This window comes from Vanacampus margaritifer, chromosome 16 (assembly GCF_051991255.1).
Source record: "Vanacampus margaritifer isolate UIUO_Vmar chromosome 16, RoL_Vmar_1.0, whole genome shotgun sequence".
Lineage (NCBI taxonomy): Eukaryota > Metazoa > Chordata > Actinopteri > Syngnathiformes > Syngnathidae > Vanacampus > Vanacampus margaritifer.
Genome location: NC_135447.1, coordinates 10,315,353 through 10,329,327, shown reverse-complemented (window position 1 = coordinate 10,329,327; position 13,975 = coordinate 10,315,353). Strand labels below are relative to the sequence as shown.

At 40.3% G+C, this 13,975-nt stretch overlaps 1 protein-coding gene across 13 annotated transcripts in view; it reads right to left on the bottom strand.

Annotated features, from left to right (window-relative positions):
* Window positions 1-13,975, bottom strand: part of nrxn2a (neurexin 2a) — a 145,835-nt gene that overhangs the window by 60,350 nt on the left and 71,510 nt on the right. For all 13 annotated transcript variants that reach the window (XM_077545934.1, XM_077545924.1, XM_077545932.1 and 10 more), the window contains 5 exons: window positions 11,223-11,342; window positions 10,777-11,158; window positions 10,030-10,220; window positions 9,053-9,226; window positions 8,810-8,929 (listed from right to left, as the gene is read on the bottom strand). In XM_077545934.1, coding sequence (XP_077402060.1) covers window positions 8,810-8,929; window positions 9,053-9,226; window positions 10,030-10,220; window positions 10,777-11,158; window positions 11,223-11,342 — 987 coding nt within the window. The remainder of the gene's footprint in view (window positions 1-8,809; window positions 8,930-9,052; window positions 9,227-10,029; window positions 10,221-10,776; window positions 11,159-11,222; window positions 11,343-13,975) is intronic.

Genomic DNA, 13,975 nt, shown 5'->3' with positions numbered 1-13,975 from the left:
AAGATGGAATATTCCCTGGGACGACACTTAAGAAGACAAATTGTGAAGAGGGCTGTTGATTGCCTGGCAGAAATGATGCGACTCTTCACCCTCATATTTAGGCATGCGGTTTAAACTAGGAGTTAATTCTGAGCAATAACAATATTAAAAGCAACCAACAAGTGGCTCTTATGGGAATATTAAATTTAATTCTGTTGCATTAGCTTCTGATGACATAACCTTGTCATCTTTCATTTTTAGGGTTTCATTTTCTAACCCCCAAAAAAGTGAAGAACGTGCTGTTATTTCTACCAAGCACACATGCCAGTGAATTGGATAATTAGGTTTGAGTAAATTGCTGGGACTTAGCCTTTTTCATTAATCCCTTCTTCTATTATAGCAGCCTCCCACTGCTACTTATCAAACATATAACAGGGCCACGTGAACTCAAATCCAATCCTGTCTGCCCAAAATTGTACAGGCACACTAGAACTACACATAACCTTTTTTTTTTCTCCCTAGCACACACATGCACCCTATTCCTTACAGCCTGAAAAAGTGCAACACATCATCAACGTCAGGCTTTTTAATGTGAGAAGCAAAGACAAGGCAGCAAAAGTAAGCCAAAGAGACGCGAAAGGCCTCAGGTACTTATTCTCTTTTCACATCTATGTAAATGTCAGAATTTTTACTCTCAGGCCTAAAAGGCCGAGAAGCTGAAAAAGTGCTGTGAGATGATGACCTGTGGACGATTACGTATTCAGTGTTTTACTGGAGGACACGTCAACACGGTCTTTACTCAAGTTTTGTATTCTAAGTTTTCTGCCTTGGAAACGGAGCTCTGAAAGGATGTTTAGGCACCTCCACTCGCTCAGAATTTTGAGAGAAAAAAAAAAAAGTTGATGAAGCCAAGCAATGAGAATCATGACGATTTATTTCGATATAATAAAACATGGATGAATCAAGATCAATAAATAAGAAGGAACGTTGTCGAAAATGGACACGTCTTGATAACCAAAATTGAGATCTAGCGCAAATCCAAGTCAGACGGGTTATTGGTCTGACAGCTGTGAGCTTTTAGATGAACTGAGATTTGTGACAAGTGCAGCATCTTGTCTCAAATCATTCGCAATCAGTGCGGCTCTTGCTTTGATGCGGAGGTGTTAAACCTGACAAAACGTGTCCAGCCGTGTTGTTACAGGGAACATTGAGCTACTGATTTAATCTTTCACATTCACTACCTCATACATGCTGGTTTGTGTAACTATAAAAAAAACAAAAAAAAAACAACTGGATTTCATTATTGAAGTTATTTGAGTCGTGATTTAATTATGTACTCACATTGATCTTAAATTTTAATGTCGAAAGAAAATTAGATCAGGAGTGTACTGCGAGGAATCATTGAGCTACTGATTTAATGTTTGACTACTTTGACTTCTTGTTTACCTAATAAAGTGTGGATTGCGATACAGTGTCTTAAAAAAAAAAAACATGGTTCTTTCTTTTATTTGCATACATCATGTTAATCAGTAAAGTCGTGTAGAAAATGGCTTAACATGGGAGATGTTATCAGGTTGCTGACAGGAAGTCAAAGTATTCATTTGATGTATAAGCGAATACATTTGGGGTTGGATATCTTTTAAAATCGATGGGGCTCTTCATTTGAGACATGATTTTTAAAGAAGATGGATTAACGGCTGTTAGATAGATTATCTGGATAGCAGATAGATACGATGGATGGATGGATGGATAGATTTACCCATAAATGCTACTTGGAGACACACTGGGCTGCATCACTGTCACTCTTCTACTTTTAAAATACACACGACGGTAAATTTCAAATCAGGTATTCTCTCTGTTTTATTGCCAATGTATAGTAAGCATAGTTTGAAGATCAAAACTCTATTGCTCCCTTCCGTATGCTTACGTGTTCTTGAGCAAACGCTGCACGGAAGAGTGCCAGCAAGGATGAATGAGAGGCAAGTCGCATTGTGGACGAGAGCCAAATAAATGCAGAGCTTTTAATTAACTTTGGAGTCGATTACCGTAACGCGCCGCCAGCAAAGCCTCTGCTGGGTGGTTGGTTCTTACTTGAGTGAAAAGTAAACAGGGATGACTGAAGTGTCGTTAAAGATGACCTTTCACAATAAATAAACTCAAATCAGGGCGAGTCAGAAAGTACACGTTTCCTTTGTATTACTATTGGAGGTATTGCATTACTTGGACCACCTAGTGTGAGTACAGACGCTCCCCTACTTACGAACATTCGAGTTACGAACAACGGTACATACGAACATTTCTGCGCGTACAGTATGTCGAAAAATGTTCGGAAAGTGATGCTGTAAGTTAGATTTTGTATTGCGCGTAGTGCTTCTTTCCGCCGCTAATACCGACGCTTGGCACTGTGAGAGCTCATTGGAGGCTCAGCAACGTGTCGAGGAGGAAGAAACGCCGGTCCCCATGAAGGAGGAAATAACTTTTGAAGCCGATTCCAGCGACGACGAAGAATCTCTCATGATATAAAATCCTCCTCTTCCTCCTCCTCCATCATCTCCTTAAGCATCGAGTACATCTTCCAAAAGTAAGTTAAACTTCATTTTATTTATCTTATTACGTACATGTACATACTGTGTGTGTCTCTCGCTCTCTCTCTCTAACATACGTAGTACAGTACAATACTGTACGTATTCTCTCCATTTTATTAAAAGTTTTTTTCAGTACAAACCAATGCAGGTTACTTGTACAAGCCTTAAAGATACTTATATAAACCTTCAATATACTTATATAGGCTTTAAACATAAATTATAATACAAAATATAGCACTGAAGCAACTTACGAACAAATTTACCTTACGATCGTCTGGAACGTAACTCGTTCGTAAGGTGGGGAGCGCGTCTGTAATTCTCATGGGATCTGTAAGTGTTGGATGCTTCGGCATATCACCGTGTGATAATTCAGCATGCAAGAGTCTAAGCTCTGTCAAGACTTGGATTTGACGCACCGCTATTTAGCAAAGAACTTGTGGTTCAAAAAAAGAATCCACCTTCCCAGGACATGTAAGTGATGGACCATTATGCTTTGCAGACGTCCATCCAGGTTTTAAAAAGCTCAATTAATACAGCAATTTCCATGCTGCACTAAACCGAATGCTGGGAGCTGCTCGGGCCATGAAATAATACCGCTGAAAGAGCCAGGCTTGCTCTGTCACACACAATATGCTGCCTTTAATAGTAATCACTCTCAATCACTTTAAATGCCTCCTAAGAAGCAAAGTGCATATGTTAAGTGTTCAATTTGTGTATCTAAAGGGCAAGTAAATGTGCGCCCATAATGCTCAACCTCTCGACATACATCGGACCCAGGGATGGTTTAGGACTTTATTTTTTTCCAATTTAGATTATGATTCTGGTTGCCACGGTAACAGTAATCAATCCAATAGGAAAGTAAGGGCACCTCTAGATTCAATCAAACCACAAGAAAAGCCGAGCGGTGCATTGAAATTGGATGAAATTTGCGTGGTCTGATCCCAGCACACGCAATTTTCGATTTTTGACTTTGATCTCAATGGGACAGCGCCTCCTTGACTCGGATGCGTGATATGTTCTACCTTTTAACATCTTTAAGATCTTCACGAAACATATTTCCGAGCTTCCGTCTCAAAGCATGAGATTAAGTCTGAAACTCTATCCTGGATTATCCTTGTGGCCTGTAGGACCTGCAAGACTCCCACTCAAATGCATTAAGTTGAAGCATAAAAATGGGATTTGTTTGAGCACTCCGACGGGGAACATTCCCATGGATAAACTACGCCATTGTAGTTTTGACATAAATGAAATGAAAGCGAGATAAAAGAGCACACTAACTGGCATGTGGAATAGAAAAAGAAGACAGCGGCAGTCACACCGCACTCATGTAGCTTGGCTTCATGCCTGCAGGCGAAGAGTACAATTTACCGTCTGTCTTTGCCTCCATGGGAATAAAACAATCACAAGGAAATGTAGACTTATAAATGAGCAGCAAAGGTAGGCGCCATTGTTCAGGTGCGGGATCATTGTGAGTTACATTAAAGCCATCTCAAGTGCAATTTCACACCTGGACTGAACAAGATGGATCCACACGGTTGCTTGTGGTGAGAGGACATAAAATACTGACTGATTTACAATCAATGGACACTCCATTATACACACACCTGCACATTCTAATGGCATCCAACAAAAAAAGATGGGTGAAAATATGTGCTGAAACTTAAGGAAGGCCTTCAATACATACATACCACCTGAATTTGCCTCATTGTAAGCTGTGTACAATTATAGTTAATAAATACATTATATTGTGTGTTTAAAGATAATTCCTGAAAACTGACATCTGATTATTGAATTGTGAAGATATAGCGTTAAACTGTTTTTGTGGCTCAAATGGCACCCACAGCTACCTGTGCTTCGTTAGCTAGCAAACTAGCAAAGCCTACACCCCAAAAATACATCTGCCATGGATGCTACAATAAAAATAAAAAAAAACTGCTTGGTGTCGTTATTTTAATTCCTAAGCGAGCAAACTAGCCCTGCTGCCCGTCCGCCGAGAAGGGCCTTGGAATCCTGTTAGCTAACAGGTCGCTAGTGCCTCTTGCTGTGACGAGTCGATGGGATATATTCCAGTAAGCCTTGAATGATTCTTTTTTTTTTTTTTTTTACAAATTGGGCAAGGTTGTGAACAACACTCTTCTCTGTTTGGATCATGGTGAGTGCATTGACTTGTTTAGCACTGTTCAACTGTCAACCAAGATAGCATTTAGCCTTTAGCGGTCACCAGATTAATTAGCGATTATATTTGTTATAAATTGTTCCTGGTGAAAATTTTTGTATATGAGATTTTTATTTGATTTTAATTTTGAAAATGTGGTCACGTAATTTAGTAGACTTGCAGATTGAATGTTCACCTTATTGGGCCCCGAAAATGGATGAATATAATGTCATATTACTGCGATTGGCGGGCAAAAAGTCCCAATACGTACTCCACTTCTTGCTCAAATGTCAAATTTGGTAAGTAAGTAAGCTTTATTTGCGTAGTGCTTTTCACAGACACAAAGCTCTACTGCCACGGAAGGCGCTGCCAGGTTCACTGGGAGCAAATCGGGGTTCACCGTCTTGCTCAAGGACACTTCAACATGGTCAACAGGGATGAGGGTTGAACCCACAACCTCACGGATGGGAAACAACCACTCTACCATTGAGCCATGCCACCCCCAAATTTAAACACAGCTTATGTTATAACATGTTTTGAGATGGCTGAAATTATAGCTGCATTTTGTTGTGACAGGAACATTTTATATTCCAAGCATGATTGAACAGCCGTCATTAATAATTACGTTTGCTTTTAGTTTTCCCGGAAAATCAATGCCACTATCATAATGTGGAACACATGGCTTTGTGCTACATAATCACCACCTGACAGGTTAGCAGAGAGAGAGAGAGAGAGAGAGAGAGATACTGTTGTCGTACCCGGTAAATTGTTTTCGATGAAAAATCTTTTTACCTACTGCTGTTTTCATATCCTCGGTAAAACATTATTATGGCTCTTTTGTACCGACATGTATTCATGCTTACATGCATTCTGCAAACGGCGCCATTTGCGGTATGCTGCTGATTCGACGCTGGCTCAATGGAAAACAATATGCTACTCTTTTGGATTTGCGCTGATGTATTACTGACCTTTGATTAGTTAGGCATGTCAATTATCACCAGCAAGATGGAGAGCCTTTCCTGCTGGATAGAAACAAGTGCTGACTCAAGTCGTACTTACAAGACACGAGTCAGCACTGAATTGTGCATGTTTTGTCCACATGCTTGGTTTTAGTATTATTGAATTACTTTGAACGGAAGAGAATTGTTCTGAGTTGTAGGTGAGATAAAATAAGAACTATATCTGCCATTGGCAACAACTGTTCTAGAATGTGATATTCAAACATGAAATAGACCAAAGCATGTTGCAGATCATTGAAATTGGCGAGACGGTATGTGGTTGATATGCTTCAAGCCAACCAGTCCAATTTTCATGTAAATACATTCATGTTTATAGGACCTGCCGGGGCGAGTGCTCTGATGGTTTTGCCTTAGGCAGCCATTTCAAATTCCAGCTTCGTTGGTGTGCGTGCGTGCGTGTGTGTGAGTGAGTGTGTGCGTCAGTGCCAGAGTTGCCGCAATTACAGATAATCAGATGTTGGGAAGAGATTAAACGGTATGTCCTTTGAACCTCCAATTGGGTAGGAACCCGTGCCTACCAACGTATAATCACTGTCAGTTGGAATCAAATTGGACAAAAATCAACATGCTTTTTTAAATTTTTTTTATTGCTTCGAGACTACTCAATAAGCATCTCACTGCTTTGTGTATTCGTGGCAATCAATATAAAGCATGACTTGAGAACTAAAAGATGTCTTACAGTGTGCAAGACTTTGGAGTTTCTTGTCATCCACACTAAATGTTGCATCAGTAGCCGGCTGTCCCACAGAGCGAAGAGAGCTGAGCTATTGAGAGCAGCTGCACAATAGAATTCTGATGCCAAGAATCAGCATGACGTGCTCGGTCCACCGCCCTCCTGCTCCGAGCAGGTCACAAGCGGAGCCGAGGTGCTGAGTTCACAAATATGGAGGGCAACTAATTGAAAATGAATAGAAGCTATGTGAGGTAAAAATACATCAAAGGGGTGCTTTTTTTCATTTGCTCGGACTCATTATCGAGTAGTAGGAAGAGCCAAAACTCCTTTTGATAGATTTTTACAACACGTCACAAAACCGGGCTGTCAAATTTTGCGTATTCAGTGTAAAATCACGTTGCGTCCGCAAAATGCCGGGCAGCATTGAGGTCTACATAGTCACATTCATACCAAGTTACGTAAAGATATTAACATCTAGTTATTTGCTAGTTGGAAAAAAAAATGTCATCGTCACTGTTCAGCATTATTCAGGAAAGAAGAATGCAGAGTCAGGTGCATACTGTACTTTGGGGAAAGCATGAGGAAGTGCTTGATTAAGAAAATAAAAGAAAGAGAGATCAGGCTATTGATCTTCAGTTAGGATCAATAAAGGAGAGTGAGCCAAAAAACAAAAAACAAACAAAATGGCAGAGAGCAAGTTGTTTAAAGGACACATTTAATGAAAAGTACTTTATGTCTGGACTGTTAGTCAATCTTTTATCTTATTTGGGATGCATTTCGTAGGATTTGGGGAGGAACCGTTGATATATAAACTACTGCTACATCATCTTTGCCAATTTTTAAGACATTTTTCAAAATAAATGCACCTGCAGGAGCCAATAGGACATTACAGAAGAAGAATATGTTTTTTTTTTTTTATCTTTGTTTTGGTTTCACTGGAAAGTCATGGAGACAGAGCAGTTCATTTTTATGGATAGATAGAGAGAGAGAGAGAGAGAGAGAGAGAGAGAGAGAGAGAGAGAGAGAGAGAAAGCGACTCACAGTCCACCATTGTCTAAATAGTCTTTTTTTCCTTCTTTTTTTTTATACATACAAAGACTGCAATTTTCCCTACTTTCACATGCCACATGAACAATTTATCCAGCAATTTTCTTCCATTCTCTGGTGTACATCAGTGGCACTTTTCCTATTGTGTTTTAAGCATTTTGACCTCAAACTATTTTAAACGGTCACCTCATGTCTTTTGACCAGCTGCTTTGAGTTTTCTGGGTTTGCTGCCGTTTACACCAAACTTATAATATTATCGGCTGCAAACTTAGATTAGTAAGGATGCATACTATACAGGACATGGGAATGAATGACTATTAATTTGTTTGTACATTTACATATCAGCCCCTCATTTCTAGTAAATTCCACATTAATAGCAATCCAAATTTGAATAGGTCCATCCTTATCCCCCACAAAAAGCTGCCACTTCGCAACCCTTCATTTAAGCAGTTCTATTATGTGTCTTGGCTTTTTATAAATCTCAAATGAAGCTGTGCCACTATATGTTTGCAGCCTGTATAATTTTAATGCGACCATTTTCTGTAAATACAGATACATATGGTATGTAAATAACCAACATCCAAGCCCCCTCAGTGATTACAGCACATTTTCTTCTCTTCTACTGAAGGGACTACGCCTTTAAACTTCTAAATTATTCCTATCCTATGCATAAAAGTTTGTGCCAAGGAAGATACATTTTGCAATCCAAAAACACCTTGTATGAATACTTTGGATCGTCGTCTTAATGTTACAAATATACTTTTCACTGGCTTTGCACATTGGGGTAAAAAAAAAAAAAATGCAATTTTCAAATCCAACAAGCATCAAATGCTGTAATCAGAATTTTTTAAGTTTGGAGATTCATTATTAAATAAATGTCTATTAATCTTAACATTTTGAATAAATCACTTACCAAAGCAACTTGTCAGGCAATAATTAGATTCAATTAGTTTACTCCAAATGACATAAATGATTAAAAACACAAGGGAGGGGGGGAATATACAAAATCCAATTAATTAAACAAAACATTCAACAGGGATACACACAATATGGTCCTCTTATCTCCTTATGTAATTAATTGACAATTCAACACAAAACACACATTTCCCAAAACAGCCGTTGTCACAAAGACTACACGAGCGTTTTAGTACTAGGCGGCCATGACACCCGCTGTGGGCTTTGTGAGGGGGAACATCTTAGGTAATCTATGCAGACGTCTGTGGTGACTCATTGTGAAATCATTTCAATGCGTTATAAAGAAATCTCTCTCTTTAGTGTTTTGTAATGGCAACCTGTGTTGATAAATCAGAGCGGGATTTCCTCCCACCAGCGAAGCAAAAATCTGACTTACGGTCACTGCAGAACGGCCCCCCGTAGGTTGTCATGGTGCAGTCACAGGAGAAGCCCTCCCAGAGCTGCAGACACACTCCCTGGTGGTGGCACGAGTCCTCTGTGCAGGTTGTGCTGGGACCTGTACGATGATGACACATTCAATGCTTGGTTTAGACAATGGGAGCCGACCCAACTAAAATGGGGAAAATGGACATTGAGCACAGTTGGGATTCACAGTTTTTTTTTCATTGTCACGCCTCACCTCCGCAGCCGTGATCCACCTCGCCCACCTTCTGAAGGGCGTCTGCCAGCAGATCGGGGAGTCTTCCGTTCAAGTCCACCGATGCCAGGCATCCCTTGTAACCTTCGCGGGATGCTATTAGTCGAGGCAGACTGCTGTACATGCTCTTGCCGACACCTCCGATGTACAGCTCCCCTGTAACGTAGAAATCAGCGTGTTATCAAGACGATACTGTTTGAAGGGGAAGTCAACCCAAAAAACATTTCTTGACAACATGTCAAGAAATGTGATTGGTCGTTGCCTCAGCCCTGAGCAACTGTGATGTCATCTTCAGTCAACAGCAAGTGGCAAAATGGCCGCCCCGTGAGATGGATAAAAACGGCTGGATTTAGCTTCATAACTCATATTCCACAAATGTAATATTAATCATAAAGTCATGTTTAGACTAGTGAGGTCACATAACATATTACTGTCAAAAAATGTTTAAGGTTGACTTCCACTTTAACTCATTCACTGGCAGCCATTTTTGGATTTGCAAAGCCCACAGAATACTGTGTTCTATTACTATAAAAACCTACCAGAAGAAAGATTAGAGTGTCCACTTTCATCAGGAAAAAAAAGTATATTCTACAGCAATTAGCATTAGAATATAGCCAAATTTCATCATTGTTCACAAATCTGTTTTTTTTTTGTTTTTCTTTTGGGAAAAGAGCTTTTTTGCAACATGGCCCTGATTGATCGCTTATACACTGCTGCCACCTGCTGGCCTTTTTTGTAATAACTACCATTGCTTCAAGCGTTCTCTTTAGTTCAGAGGCTCTATCAAAGCCTTCTGTATGCTCTAGCATAAAAACCAAAACATAAAAACATATAAATAAGTTTTGGGGACCATGGTAATATTTAAAATAGAACGTATTTATACTTTTTTGGGAGTACATTAGTTAAATATCTTGGGAAAATAATATTCATACATTGTACTCAATATTGAAATAATTCACCTTTCAAATCCAAGTTGCGAGCTCCGTTGGCGTGCTGGGTGACGGTGCGGACATCAATCTTGAGCGTGTGCACGTTGTTGTTGTCACGGGAGATGACCACGTTGTGCCACTGGTTGTCATTGAGCGGCTTGTCCGAGTTTCCCTTCATCAGTGATGGGCCATTTCCCAAGTCAAAGACGTAATGTATGAACCTGTAGGATGATACCGACATTTATTTGCAGCCATTCCTTGTCATCTGCTATGTACTTAGATTATTTGATTAAATGAGCATACTATTTTATTATATTTTGTATTTATCTACCTGGCCTGTCTTTAGTTAAATGCTATCATGAAATATTTGCTAAGTCTTTGAATAGTATTTGATGTCAGTGATTTGCACATAGCAAGTGGCTAGCAGGAAAAAAACACAAAAAAAAAACGCAGCCACCTGAAAACTGCCACTGAAGTGTTCCAAGCCTTTATTTGTCTCTGAAGGAGCAAGCTATCGTGCCAAGTGGGACTTCAGATGGACTAATTGCTTCCTGGAGAACGTTTGTGCGATGTTTGCCAGTAGGAAACTCTACTTTCCTATTTTTGAATCGCAAAATGGATCAGCGCCGCCACCTCCATTGTCGTCCGTTTCCGCCACTTAGGTGACCAGACGCTTGTGACTGTTTCAAGGTGAAGGCTCAAACTTGATAGGGAAAAGCCCCCCCAGACCTCTGCCCTAATAGTTCGCTTAAAGCCTTCAATATACTGCAAACTCACCCTTTGACCAGCTCCACCACAATGAAGTCACTCCCATCTCCAGAGTTGTACAGTATGAGACCGTCAGGGCTGGTGGTCTTAAACTGGAAGAACAGGTGCATAGAGGCGTAGGCTTGCAAAGTGGAGAAAGCCAAGTAGCTGGCCGGCGTCAGGAAGGTGACAGGATTGGCCACGATGTGCCTCATGCCGAATCGTGCGTTCAGCTCGCAGTAGGAGATGTCTCCGTTCTTGCACTGGTCTAGGTAGAGCATCCCATTGAAGGAGAGGGCCTGCAGGTGGCCGATGAAGTTGGAAGGGATCACCGAGGTGAACCGACGCTCGGTCATGATGCCCGTCTCGATGTTGTTTAACTCCAAGCGGGTGTGAGCGCCACTCATGAGGCCTAAACAAGACGATGATGCGTGTTTAGTGTGACGTGAACCATTCTTTCCATCACCAGAAATTACCTTCTGCGGTGACATTGTCCACAGAGAGCTGCAAATGCTTCCCCCGGCGCGCCACCTTCACCGCGTGCCATTCATTGTCATTCAGCTTGTCGCCCAGCAGGAGTACCTCGGGTCCTTTGCCTAAGAGGTGGAGAGCGTCAAGTGACAATTACGCCGAACGAGCCCGGTGTCCCCTCTCATCAGACGATCCTCTCAAAGTGAACAATGCCACTCAGGTGGCGTGCATTCATTCACATATCACTCTCACAAGCAATAATGTGTACTTATATTCAAAGGTGTGAAGGAAAATGATAACAAACTTATTATTTTACTTCTGACGAGCCCGAGCACAAAGATGAGAGGTATTATTTTGATTGTCGACTTTTTCTTGAACTATATATGTATATTAGATTTAAAGAATCTGTCCTTTCTGTTGTCGTACGAACCCTCCCAGTCGCCGAATAAGATTTGTCGTATGTTGTTGTTGTTTTTTTAATGTGAATTTGTCATTCTTCATCATGTGTGGACTGTGGAGCCACTCACGTTTTAGTTTTTGTGTTTTAATCCAGTATGATGTTAAAATGTGTAATGTGTGAAACCTGCTTAAACCAGGACTAACTGTTTCACTAACAAAGACTAAGAAACAAACCTAATCTGTCTTGTTTTGTTACGGTTTATCAAGGTCAGTGTTTTTTCAGACAAAACCTCTAAAGAGCATAGCCCGCATATGAATATGTGCAAGTAAAGCCAAGCCTTTGCTATGGTTTACTAGCCGCTTTCAAAATAGGTCACGGCGCAGAAGCTTGCCACTGCAGCACCGTCATCCTGAATCAGTGGCTGCGCAACAGGCCGACACGCCAGTTCAAAGGAGTTCTGACATCGCTTGGGAAACTAATTGGCCATGCCTAAGCTTGACTGCGCCTTGAGGGGTTTGTCTCTCTAATTGAGCACTGGGTGCACAATTACCGGGGACGCACAGAGGACAATAAATGGCAAAACATCAAGCGGTTTCCGCACACCTTGTCCATTCATCCCCAGGGAGACAAAAGCGTGACCGGGGAGATTTCAGGCCATTGCCGCACGTAGTGCGTATCGTTTTATCTTTACAACGCTGCACATGCATCACCCCCACCCTGAACAACATCGACTGTGCATGGATCAATGGCATTAAAGCCTGCTCCTCTCTATATTTGATGGATTGTCTCTAATGTTTGAAAACCAAGTACACGGCGGAATAATGTGCTACACAAATACTAAAACATTCACAGTGTAAATGGTATGATTTGTGTTTGTAAACATTTGATTTTTAACACTTTTTGACTCCTTTTTTGTGCAGAAATCGCATCCGTTTTGATCCGCACTTACATCCAAATCGGATTAAAAAAGAAAAGAAAAGATGACTTCCAAGATAGTATGTATTTTTTTTAGGTCAACTATAAGAAGGCGCTGAGACTTTAAAAACGGCACGCATATAAGAATCAAAGTATGCCGATTATATAATTTAGTACAACCAACCCTCTGATTCTGATCTGTTAATAATGCCTAGATGGCTCCAGCAGTGGTTGGCTAGTGAAGATTTGTCAGATGGACCTTGCCCCCCAATCCCTCTACAAAAACATTAAACAGACTAGACCCTACCTAAGTGATGTGAAATCTTCATTCTGTAATCAAGTTGGTGTAAACTATAATTCATTCTAAATGATATCAGCTAAATAATTTAAGCAGCTAATTGCACGATTTACATTTGCCTCTAATTTCCACCCCTCATCAAATTCTTCCACGAGACAGCCATCCATCAATACATCTGCAGCGTTAATAAGCTCATTTGGTGATAAATTGCAGTGGCCCACATGCAATGAGAAATCAGAGACATCCACATTTTTTTCCTCTACATGTTGGTACACTGCCACCTGCTGGAGCAGAGGAGCATGTAATTGGTGGAGGCGTCAGAAGAAAACCACCCTTTCATAAACCAAAACTAAACACAGTATTGGGGAATTGTTTTTGACCACACTTTTCTTCTTTCTTCACTTCATTACATATACACACAAACAAACAACTTACCTGGATATGATCCAATAGGGCATTGTTTAGAACCTTAACGCTGACTCACACTAGACTCACATTCACATTAGATCAATAGATCAACATGAGACAGAATTATTTATATATATATATGTATGAATGCAAAACTACCCAGCAATTTAACGTAATCACTAAAATCCCGTAACCTTGAGGTTGTGCAATTAAGAATTTAACAATCTCCACAGAGATTTCATCTTATTGAGTATTATTTTCACAATTTTAAGTCTTACTTTGCTTGTTCTTTGGATATACACATAACCAACTTACTGTGACTTTCGGTTTGTCCCATCAGTGATGATTTATTTGGAATACTTTTTACGCCAATTTTGTCATTTTACCTCCCTTTAAATTAAAGTCAGCAAAGCTCCAATTTGTCAAAATCTCTTTAAAAAAATAAAAATAAAATAACCTTCCTGATTATATTGTGGTGTGAGATGTGTTAATTAATAGTGATTTTTCCTGTCAGGGCCAATCATCAAAATGTTAAACCTGTTCATAAATTGTTTATAAAAATTCTTATGTAGGTCAATATCGAATGCGGCCGAGCCACAAACTCTGTTATTGTTATGTGAAACGACAATAAAGTAGCCTAGCCTAGCTTCTTGTGTTTTTTCTTCTTTTTAGTTTTGGTAAGTTTAAATGCCCTGTTGGCACCACGTCGCCTCCTACAGGTTAGCTTTGGTACTACA